Raw genomic sequence first — 12620 nt, forward strand, 5'->3', positions numbered from 1 at the left:
ATGGTCGTAACCATGGATACCTAAAGTCCTGCAATGCGTGAACATGAGGAAAGAAACATAGCGAATCAGAAAAATTACACTACATTTATAACTGGAGGTATTTGCTAATATTTTTATTACACATACTACATATTGGGATAGGATCTTGGAGATGGGAATACCCCTTTAAGCAGAAAACGTACTCAATCACACTGATTTTAAGACACCATCTTAGTCCTAGTATTATCAAATAAAAGCCACTTTTGATATTTAAGTGTTCTTTTTATTTGAGAGAATTGTAACTGGTAGAATGTAGCATATACAAAACACCATGTGATGCTTTTCCATTTACTGCAGTTTTGTGTTCACATGACAAGAAATGTAAATATGATGCATGGTTTAACAACTCTATTTTGGACATTCTCCTTCAAAAATCATCTTCAGATCAGCATTCCTGTAAAAGTAAAATAAATGGAAAGTTTCAGCATCATATTTTTGAATACACTTTGGCATTTCTATTGATGATATTTTTCAACAGAATATATGACATGTAGCTAAGGAGTTACACAAACTTGGCAGTAACTCCTATATATCAAGTAGTACAAGGCATTCATATCCTTTAAATATATTTAACCCCTTACAGATGATGGATGAACTGGACATCAAATTTCAGATCCCTGCAGTACCTGAGCCTGCCCCATTCCCAGTAGATGGCTGTGTTTTTCAGCCAGCATCTGCCTCTATCAGTTGTGGGTAGAACTCATCTCCACTTAAATGCCGCTGTCAATCTTTAACAGAGGTATATAAAGCATGAGACCTGACATTCCAAGTACCCATCGCCACCCCCCTCCACGCAATAAGGTTGCAAGGTGCCCTTCATTTGTCATGACAGATGGGGTTCAGCCAGACATGATGATACCCCTACAAAAAATCTTGAGGCTATTTTTCATAGAGGAGACTTTGATTCTTACTATTTACAGTTTTTCTTTATATACTGCAATCAATAGGACAATCGCAGGTTCAAGTCCCATAAAGGGCCTACAAAAACTAGTAAAAATAAACTGTTTTTAAAAATATGAAAAAATATGTATATAAAAGTTAAAATTCCACCTCTTTTCTCCAAATAAAAATAAATAAATTAAAAAAACACACATATTTGGTATCTTCCGTAAAAGTCTGTTCTATAAAGATTTGAAAAAATTAACCTGATAGATAAATGTTGTAAAGAGGGAAAAAATAGAAACACTAAAATTGTAGTGTTGTAGTATCCACTAGATTGCAAAAAAATGCAATAAAAAGTGATCAAAAAGTATCTACTTAAAAATGGTATCAATAAAAACATCAGCTCACTACACAAAAAATAAGCCACTGTTCTGCTCCATCGACTGAAAAAAAAATGAAAATTTCACGAGTCTTGGAAGAAGGGGATGTAAAAACCAAAGCACAAAAATGGAAAATCACCATGTTGGGAATGCGTTAACTGAACTAAAATGAAGTAAATTAGGCACTCTCTTAAGGGGGATTTCTTGTGACCGACAGCTAAGAAACATATGCAGAATATGTTATAAATGTCTACCAGGTATCATCTCTGGTACCCGCATCTGTCAGAGAGAACATGCGAGGGAATCATGCACATCTCCAAGCAGGTACCAATACATCAGTGATCAACACTCAGCTGCCTCCAATCGTCACGACATGCGCAATTGACCGACGAGTGATGGACGAGGTTGTGGCTGTTTTCCCCACTAGGCCAGTAATTGGAGTACTAATAGTGAGTGTATAGTACATATACCTCCGATTCCAATGCATGGAATATATATCTATACTCCATTACGGTCATGATCAAACTCAACAAGAACAAAAGAAACTGGCTGCCACCACCAATTGTTTATACAGGTTGATTGAACACCCGTTAGCATATGGCTTCAGGAGTGCAGTTTATAGAGCAAGAGGAATTAAGCTATTAAAGTTTATATATTTAATCCAAAAAGTAGGCAGTTTTTATAAAAAAATATACAGAAGATATTGCAAAATGGACAAAATGCAGTATAAACAATCACATAAAATAAAAATGATAAACAGAGGAAATGTACTAAGCCTGTGTCTCAGAGACGGCTCTGGCTTTTATGAAGGGGAGCTCTTCATTTGTGAGAGGCAACAGACAGAACTACAGTAAACTGTATCTCCAAGGACTGACAAAGATTATAATTTGGCATTTGCTTTTATTAACACAAGTTACACCCACATACCCTCCCTCCGGTGACTTATAACAGGGCTAGTCATCAGAAAATTATGAGATGTAGCTTAGTCTTTAGAAAATTATGGGATTCCGAAATTCCATGATACCTTTGCCCCTGGGGGACACAGGCGGGAGATATTACTGTCATGCTTCCTATCATGATTTTACCTTTCTATAGAGAGAAAACATGGCATGGATAGCATAATCTATCTTCAGTTATTAACTTGAAAGGAGCTGTCTCAAGTACCAAGTGACATAAGGCAATGCATTACAGAACACTTTGTCTGGCCTTTATAACTGCCATGTCTACGGTGTTGATAGAAAAAAATATTCATAATTTGTATTGGGAACAAACCAGTTGAATGTAGTTTTCCTGCCAGTTCTGCGACCCATGCAGTCAAGGGCCATAAATCTGTAACCTTCAGCCTTCTTAGGCAAGTTGGGGATGGGACTCACATCTGCTTTAATTACCTATTTGTTATGGTTCTCAATGGCAAGAGAACATAGCCCAGCATACATAGGAACTAGCTCTTGGAAGGATGGAAACTTAAACTGACCATGAACTAAACCTGCCGCACAACTAACAGTAGCCGGGTAGCGTAGCCTGCGTTTTATCCCTAGACGCCCAGCGCCGGCCGGAGGACTAACTAATCCTGGCAGAGGAAAATATAGTCCTGGCTCACCTCTAGAGAAATTTCCCCGAAAGGCAGACAGAGGCCCCCACATGTCATGATTCTCAATGGCGAGAGAACATAGCCCAGCATATATGAGAACTAGCTCTTGGAAGATGGAAACTATACTGACCATGAACTAAACCTGCCGCACAACTAGAAGTGGCCGGGTAGCATGCCTACGTTTTTTTATCCCTAGATGCCCAGCGCCAGCCGGAGAACTACCTAATCCTAGCAGAGGAAAAGACAGTCCTGGCTCACCTCTAGAGAAATTTTCCCAAAAGGCAGACAGAGGCCCCCACATATATTGGCGGTGATTTAAGATGAAATGACAAACGTAGTATGAAAATAGGTTTTAGCAAAATCGAGGTCCGCTTACTAGATAGCATGAAGACAGAAAGGGCACTTTCATGGTCAGCAGAAAACCCTATCAAAACACCATCCAGAAATTACTTTAAGACTCTAGCATTAACTCATAACACCAGAGTGGCAATTTCCGCTCACAAGAGCTTTCCAGACACAGTAACGAAACAGCAGCTGTGAACAGGAACAAAATGCAAAAACACACAAGGACAAAAGTCCAACTTAGCTGGGAGTTGTCTAGTAGCAGGAACATGCACAGAAAGGCTACTGATTACATTGTTGACCGGCATGAAACTGACAGAGGAGCAAGGTTATATAGCGACTCCCACATCCTGATAGGAGCAGGTGAACAGAGGGGATGATGCACACAAGTTAAATTCCACAAGTGGCCACAGGGGGAGCCCAGAATCCAATTTCACAACAGTACCCCCCCCTCAAGGAGGGGGCACCGAACCCTCACCAGAACCACCAGGGCGATCAGGATGAGCCCCATGAAAGGCACGGACAAGATCGGAGGCATGAACATCAGAGGCAGTGACCCAAGAATTATCCTCCTGACCGTATCCCTTCCATTTGACCAGATACTGGAGTTTCCGTCTGGAAACACGAGAGTCCAAGATCTTTTCCACAACGTACTCCAACTCACCCTCAACCAACACCGGAGCAGGAGGCTCAACGGAAGGCACAGCTGGTACCTCATACCTGCGCAACAATGACCGATGAAAAACATTATGAATCGAAAAGGATGCAGGGAGGTCCAAACGGAAGGACACAGGGTTAAGAATCTCCAATATCTTGTACGGGCCGATGAACCGAGGCTTAAACTTAGGAGAAGAAACCCTCATAGGGACAAAACGAGAAGACAACCACACCAAGTCCCCAACACAAAGCCGAGGACCAACACGACGACGGCGGTTGGCAAAAAGCTGAGTCTTCTCCTGGGACAACTTCAAATTGTCCACCACCTGCCCCCAAATCTGATGCAACCTCTCCACCACAGCATCCACTCCAGGACAATCCGAAGATTCCACTTGACCGGAGGAAAATCGAGGATGAAACCCCGAATTACAGAAAAACGGGGACACCAAGGTGGCAGAGCTGGCCCGATTATTGAGGGCGAACTCCGCCAAAGGCAAAAAAGCAACCCAATCATCCTGATCTGCAGACACAAAACACCTCAAATATGTCTCCAAGGTCTGATTAGTCCGCTCGGTCTGGCCATTAGTCTGAGGATGGAAAGCAGACGAAAAAGACAAATCTATGCCCATCCTAGCACAGAATGCCCGCCAAAATCTAGACACGAATTGGGTCCCTCTGTCAGAAACGATATTCTCCGGAATACCATGCAAACGAACAACATTTTGAAAAAACAGAGGAACCAACTCGGAAGAAGAAGGCAACTTAGGCAAGGGAACCAGATGGACCATCTTAGAGAAACGGTCACACACCACCCAGATGACAGACATCTTCTGAGAAACAGGCAGATCCGAAATAAAATCCATCGAGATGTGCGTCCAAGGCCTCTTCGGGATAGGCAAGGGTAACAACAATCCACTAGCCCGAGAACAACAAGGCTTGGCCCGAGCACAAACGTCACAAGACTGCACAAAGCCTCGCACATCTCGTGACAGGGAAGGCCACCAGAAGGACCTTGCCACCAAATCCCTGGTACCAAAGATTCCAGGATGACCTGCCAACGCAGAAGAATGAACCTCAGAGATGACTCTACTGGTCCAATCATCAGGAACAAACAGTCTACCAGGTGGGCAACGATCAGGTCTATCCGCCTGAAACTCCTGCAAGGCCCGCCGCAGGTCTGGAGAAACGGCAGACAATATCACTCCATCTTTAAGGATACCTGTGGGCTCAGAATTACCAGGGGAGTCAGGCTCAAAACTCCTAGAAAGGGCATCCGCCTTAACATTCTTAGAACCCGGTAGGTAAGACACCACAAAATTAAACCGAGAGAAAAACAACGACCAGCGCGCTTGTCTAGGATTCAGGCGCCTGGCAGACTCAAGGTAAATTAAATTTTTGTGGTCAGTCAATACCACCACCTGATGTCTGGCCCCCTCAAGCCAGTGACGCCACTCCTCAAAAGCCCACTTCATGGCCAAAAGCTCCCGATTCCCAATATCATAATTCCGCTCGGCGGGCGAAAATTTACGGGAAAAAAAAGCACAAGGTCTCATCACGGAGCAGTCGGAACTTCTCTGCGACAACACCGCCCCAGCTCCGATTTCAGAAGCGTCGACCTCAACCTGAAAAGGAAGAGCAACATCAGGCTGACGCAACACTGGGGCGGAAGAAAAGCGGCGCTTGAGCTCCCGAAAGGCCTCCACAGCATCAGGGGACCAATCAGCAACATCAGCACCCTTCTTAGTCAAATCAGTCAATGGTTTTACAACATCAGAAAAACCAGCAATAAATCGACGATAAAAGTTAGCAAAGCCCAAAAATTTCTGAAGACTCTTAAGAGAAGAGGGTTGCGTCCAATCACCAATAGCCTGAACCTTGACAGGATCCATCTCGATGGAAGAGGGGGAAAAAATGTATCTCAAGAAGGAAATCTTCTGAACCCCAAAAACACACTTAGAACCCTTCACACACAAGGAATTAGACCGCAAAACCTGAAAAACCCTCCTGACCTGCTGGACATGAGAGTCCCAGTCATCCGAAAAAATCAGAATATCATCCAGATACACAATCATAAATTTATCCAAATAATCGCGGAAAATGTCATGCATAAAGGACTGGAAGACTGAAGGGGCATTTGAAAGACCAAAAGGCATCACCAAATACTCAAAATGGCCCTCGGGCGTATTAAATGCGGTTTTCCACTCATCCCCCTGCTTGATTCGCACCAAATTATACGCCCCACGGAGATCAATCTTAGAGAACCACTTGGCCCCCTTTATACGAGCAAACAAATCAGTAAGCAGTGGTAACGGATATTGATATTTAACAGTGATTTTATTCAAAAGTCGATAATCAATACACGGCCTCAAAGAGCCGTCTTTCTTAGACACAAAGAAAAAACCGGCTCCTAAGGGAGATGACGAAGGACGAATATGTCCCTTTTCCAAGGACTCCTTTATATATTCTCGCATAGCAGCGTGTTCAGGTACAGACAGATTAAATAAACGACCCTTAGGGTATTTACTACCCGGGATCAAGTCTATGGCACAATCGCACTCCCGGTGCGGAGGTAGTGAACCAACCTTGGGTTCTTCAAAAATGTCACGAAAGTCAGACAAGAATTCAGGAATCTCAGAGGGAATAGATGATGAAATGGAAACCAAAGGTACGTCCCCATGAGTTCCTTTACATCCCCAGCTTAACACAGACATAGCTCTCCAGTCGAGGACTGGGTTATGAGATTGCAGCCATGGCAATCCCAGCACCAAAACATCATGTAGATTATACAGCACCAGAAAGCGAATAACCTCCTGGTGATCCGGATTAACACGCATAGTCACTTGTGTCCAGTATTGTGGTTTATTACTAGCCAATGGGGTGGAGTCAATCCCTTTCAGAGGTATCGGAGCCTCCAATGGCTCCAAATCATACCCACAGCGTTTGGCAAAGGACCAATCCATAAGACTCAAAGCAGCGCCAGAGTCGACATAGGCGTCCGCGGTAATAGATGACAAAGAACAAATCAGGGTCACAGATAGAATAAACTTAGACTGTAAAGTGCTAATTGAAACAGACTTGTCAGGCTTCTTAGTACGCTTAAAGCATGCTGATATAACATGAGTTGAATCACCACAATAGAAGCACAACCCATTTTTTCGTCTAAAATTCTGCCGCTCGCTTCTGGACAGAATTCTATCACATTGCATATTTTCTGGCGTTTTCTCAGTAGACACCGCCAAATGGTGCACAGGTTTGCGCTCCCGCAAACGCCTATCGATCTGAATAGCCATCGTCATGGACTCATTCAGACTCGCAGGCACAGGGAACCCCACCATAACATCCTTAATGGCATCAGAGAGACCTTCTCTGAAAATCGCCGCCAGGGCGCACTCATTCCACTGAGTAAGCACAGACCATTTGCGGAATTTTTGGCAGTATATTTCAGCTTCATCTTGCCCCTGAGACAAGGACATCAAGGCCTTTTCCGCCTGAAGCTCTAAATGAGGTTCCTCATACAGCAACCCCAAGGCCAGAAAAAACGCATCCACATTGAGCAACGCAGGATCCCCTGGTGCCAATGCAAAAGCCCAGTCCTGAGGGTCGCCCCGGAGCAAGGAAATTACAATCCTGACCTGCTGTGCAGGGTCTCCGGCAGAGCGAGACTTCAGGGACAAAAACAATTTGCAATTATTTTTAAAATTTTGAAAGTGAGATCTATTCCCCGAGAAGAATTCAGGCAAAGGAATTCTAGGCTCAGACATAGGTGCATGAACAACAAAATCTTGCAAATTTTGTACCTTTGTGGCGAGATTATTCAAACCTGTAGCTACACTCTGAAGATCCATTTGAAACAGGTGAACACAGAGCCATTCAAGGATTAGAAGGAGAGGAAGAGAGGAAGGCTGCAGTATAGGCAGACTAGCAAGTGATTCAATTAAGAGCACACTCAGAACTAGAGGGAAGAAAAAAAAAAAAAAAAAAATTGTAGCAGACTTCTTTTTTCTCTCCTTTCTCAGCCAGTAATTTAACCCTTTTTTGGGCCGGTCAAACTGTCATGATTCTCAATGGCGAGAGAACATAGCCCAGCATATATGAGAACTAGCTCTTGGAAGATGGAAACTATACTGACCATGAACTAAACCTGCCGCACAACTAGAAGTGGCCGGGTAGCATGCCTACGTTTTTTTATCCCTAGATGCCCAGCGCCAGCCGGAGAACTACCTAATCCTAGCAGAGGAAAAGACAGTCCTGGCTCACCTCTAGAGAAATTTTCCCAAAAGGCAGACAGAGGCCCCCACATATATTGGCGGTGATTTAAGATGAAATGACAAACGTAGTATGAAAATAGGTTTTAGCAAAATCGAGGTCCGCTTACTAGATAGCATGAAGACAGAAAGGGCACTTTCATGGTCAGCAGAAAACCCTATCAAAACACCATCCAGAAATTACTTTAAGACTCTAGCATTAACTCATAACACCAGAGTGGCAATTTCCGCTCACAAGAGCTTTCCAGACACAGTAACGAAACAGCAGCTGTGAACAGGAACAAAATGCAAAAACACACAAGGACAAAAGTCCAACTTAGCTGGGAGTTGTCTAGTAGCAGGAACATGCACAGAAAGGCTACTGATTACATTGTTGACCGGCATGAAACTGACAGAGGAGCAAGGTTATATAGCGACTCCCATATCCTGATAGGAGCAGGTGAACAGAGGGGATGATGCACACAAGTTAAATTCCACAAGTGGCCACAGGGGGAGCCCAGAATCCAATTTCACAACACCCACATATATTGGCGGTGATTTAAGATGAAAATGACAAACGTAGTATGAAAATAGGTTTAGCAAAATCGAGGTCCGCTTACTAGATAGCAGGAAGACAGAAAGGGTACTTTCATGGTCAGCTGAAAACCCTATCAATACACCATCCTGAAATTACTTTAAGACTCTAATATTAACTCATAACATCAGAGTGGCAATTTCAGATCACAAGAGCTTTCCAGACACAGAAACGAAACTGCAGCTGTGAACTGGAACAAAATGCAAAAAACAAACAAGGACAAAAGTCCGACTTAGCTGGAAGTTGTCTGGTAGCAGGAACATGCACAGAAAGGCTTCTGATTACAATGTTGACCGGCATGGAAGTGACAGAGGAGCAAGGTTAAATAGCGACTCCCATATCCTGATGGGAACAGGTGAACAGAGGGGATGATGCACACAAGTTCAATTCCACCAGTGGCCACCGGGGGAGCCCAAAATCCAATTTCACAACAGTACCCCCCCCTCAAGGAGGGGGCACCGAACCCTCACCAGAACCACCAGGGCGATCAGGATGAGCCCTATGAAAGGCACGGACCAGATCGGAGGCATGAACATCAGAGGCAGTCACCCAAGAATTATCCTCCTGACCGTATCCCTTCCATTTGACCAGATACTGGAGTTTCCGTCTGGAAACACGGGAGTCCAAGATTTTTTCCACAACGTACTCCAACTCGCCCTCAACCAACACCGGAGCAGGAGGCTCAACGGAAGGCACAACCGGTACCTCATACCTGCGCAACAATGACCGATGAAAAACATTATGAATAGAAAAAGATGCAGGGAGGTCCAAACGGAAGGACACAGGGTTAAGAATCTCCAATATCTTGTACGGGCCGATGAACCGAGGCTTAAACTTAGGAGAAGAAACCCTCATAGGGACAAAACGAGAAGACAACCACACCAAGTCCCCGACACAAAGCCGAGGACCAACCCGACGCCGGCGGTTGGCAAAAAGCTGAGTCTTCTCCTGGGACAACTTCAAATTGTCCACCACCTGCCCCCAAATCTGATGCAACCTCTCCACCACAGCATCCACTCCAGGACAATCCGAAGATTCCACCTGACCGGAGGAAAATCGAGGATGAAACCCCGAATTACAGAAAAAAGGAGACACCAAGGTGGCAGAGCTGGCCCGATTATTGAGGGCAAACTCCGCTAAAGGCAAAAAAGCAACCCAATCATCCTGATCTGCAGACACAAAACACCTCAAATATGTCTCCAAAGTCTGATTCGTCCGCTCGGTCTGGCCATTAGTCTGAGGATGGAAAGCAGACGAGAAAGACAAATCTATGCCCATCCTAGCACAGAATGCCCACCAAAATCTAGACACGAATTGGGTTCCTCTGTCAGAAACGATATTCTCCGGAATACCATGCAAACGAACCACATTTTGAAAAAACAGAGGAACCAACTCGGAAGAAGAAGGCAACTTAGGCAGGGGAACCAAATGGACCATCTTAGAGAAACGGTCACACACCACCCAGATGACAGACATCTTCTGAGAAACAGGAAGATCCGAAATAAAATCCATCGAGATGTGCGTCCAAGGCCTCTTCGGGATAGGCAAGGGCAACAACAATCCACTAGCCCGAGAACAACAAGGCTTGGCCCGAGCACAAACGTCACAAGACTGCACAAAGCCTCGTACATCTCGTGACAGGGAAGGCCACCAGAAGGACCTTGCCACCAAATCCCTGGTACCAAAGATTCCAGGATGACCTGCCAACGCAGAAGAATGAACCTCAGAAATGACTTTACTGGTCCAATCATCAGGAACAAACAGTCTACCAGGTGGGCAACGATCAGGTCTATCCGCCTGAAAATCCTGCAAGGCCCGCCGCAGGTCTGGAGAAACGGCAGACAATATCACTCCATCCTTAAGGATACCTGTAGGTTCAGAATTACCAGGGGAGTCAGGCTCAAAACTCCTAGAAAGGGCATCCGCCTTAACATTCTTAGAACCCGGTAGGTATGACACCACAAAATTAAACCGAGAGAAAAACAACGACCAGCGCGCCTGTCTAGGATTCAGGCGTCTGGCGGACTCAAGATAAATTAAATTTTTGTGGTCGGTCAATACCACCACCTGATGTCTAGCCCCCTCAAGCCAATGACGCCACTCCTCAAAAGCCCACTTCATGGCCAAAAGCTCCCGATTCCCAATATCATAATTCCGCTCGGCGGGCGAAAATTTACGAGAAAAAAAAGCACAAGGTTTCATCACGGAGCAGTCGGAACTTCTTTGCGACAAAACCGCCCCAGCTCCGATTTCAGAAGCGTCGACCTCAACCTGAAAAGGAAGAGCAACATCAGGCTGACGCAACACAGGGGCGGAAGAAAAGCGGCGCTTAAGCTCCCGAAAGGCCTCCACAGCAGCAGGGGACCAATCAGCAACATCAGCACCCTTCTTAGTCAAATCAGTCAATGGTTTAACAACATCAGAAAAACCAGCAATAAATCGACGATAAAAGTTAGCAAAGCCCAAAAATTTCTGAAGACTCTTAAGAGAAGAGGGTTGCGTCCAATCACAAATAGCCCGAACCTTGACAGGATCCATCTCGATGGAAGAGGGGGAAAAAATGTATCCCAAGAAGGAAATCTTTTGAACCCCAAAAACGCACTTAGAACCCTTCACACACAAGGAATTAGACCGCAAAACCTGAAAAACCCTCCTGACCTGCTGGACATGAGAGTCCCAGTCATCGGAAAAAATCAGAATATCATCCAGATACACGATCATAAATTTATCCAAATAATCACGGAAAATGTCATGCATAAAGGACTGAAAGACTGAAGGGGCATTTGAAAGGCCAAAAGGCATCACCAAATACTCAAAGTGGCCCTCGGGCGTATTAAATGCGGTTTTCCACTCATCCCCCTGCTTAATTCGCACCAAATTATACGCCCCACGGAGATCTATCTTAGAGAACCACTTGGCCCCCTTTATGCGAGCAAACAAATCAGTCAGCAGTGGCAACGGATATTGATATTTAACCGTGATTTTATTCAAAAGCCGATAATCAATACACGGCCTCAAAGAGCCATCTTTCTTAGACACAAAGAAAAAACCGGCTCCTAAGGGAGATGACGAAGGACGAATATGTCCCTTTTCCAAGGACTCCTTTATATATTCTCGCATAGCAGCATGTTCAGGCACAGACAGATTAAATAAACGACCCTTAGGGTATTTACTACCCGGAATCAAATCTATGGCACAATCGCACTCCCGGTGCGGAGGTAATGAACCAAGTTTAGGTTCTTCAAAAACGTCACGATAGTCAGACAAGAATTCAGGAACCTCAGAGGGAATAGATGACGAAATGGAAACCAAAGGTACGTCCCCATGCATCCCCTTACATCCCCAGCTTAACACAGACATAGCGTTCCAGTCGAGGACTGGGTTATGAGATTGCAGCCATGGCAATCCAAGCACCAACACATCATGTAGATTATACAGCACAAGAAAGCGAACAATCTCCTGATGATCCGGATTAATTCGCATAGTTACTTGTGTCCAGTATTGTGGTTTATTACTAGCCAATGGGGTGGAGTCAATCCCCTTCAGAGGTATAGGAGTTTCAAGAGGCTCTAAATCATACCCACAGCGTTTGGCAAAGGACCAATCCATAAGACTCAAAGCGGCGCCGGAGTCGACATAGGCATCCGCGGTAATAGATGATAAAGAACAAATCAGGGTCACAGATAGAATAAACTTAGACTGAAAAGTGCCAATTGAAACTGACTTATCAAGCTTCTTAGTACGCTTAGAGCATGCTGATATAACATGAGTTGAATCACCACAATAAAAGCACAACCCATTTTTTCGTCTAAAATTCTGCCGTTCGCTTCTGGACAGAATTCTATCACATTGCATATTCTCTGGCGTCTTCTCAGTAGACACCGCCAAAT

At 44.5% G+C, this 12620-nt stretch overlaps 1 protein-coding gene across 3 annotated transcripts in view; it reads right to left on the reverse strand.

Moving 5' to 3' along the window:
* Positions 1-240: 240 nt before the first annotated feature.
* Positions 241-12620, reverse strand: part of LOC143776387 (ovomucoid-like) — an 88505-nt gene continuing 76125 nt past the window's right edge. For 2 of the 3 annotated variants that reach the window (XM_077265731.1, XM_077265729.1), the window contains one exon: positions 241-433. In XM_077265731.1, the coding sequence (XP_077121846.1) occupies positions 388-433 (46 nt within the window). In that variant the 3' untranslated portion in view covers positions 241-387. The remainder of the gene's footprint in view (positions 434-12620) is intronic. The other variant, XM_077265730.1, reaches the window with a different exon arrangement.

This window comes from Ranitomeya variabilis, chromosome 5 (assembly GCF_051348905.1).
Source record: "Ranitomeya variabilis isolate aRanVar5 chromosome 5, aRanVar5.hap1, whole genome shotgun sequence".
In the NCBI taxonomy this organism is placed as follows: domain Eukaryota; kingdom Metazoa; phylum Chordata; class Amphibia; order Anura; family Dendrobatidae; genus Ranitomeya; species Ranitomeya variabilis.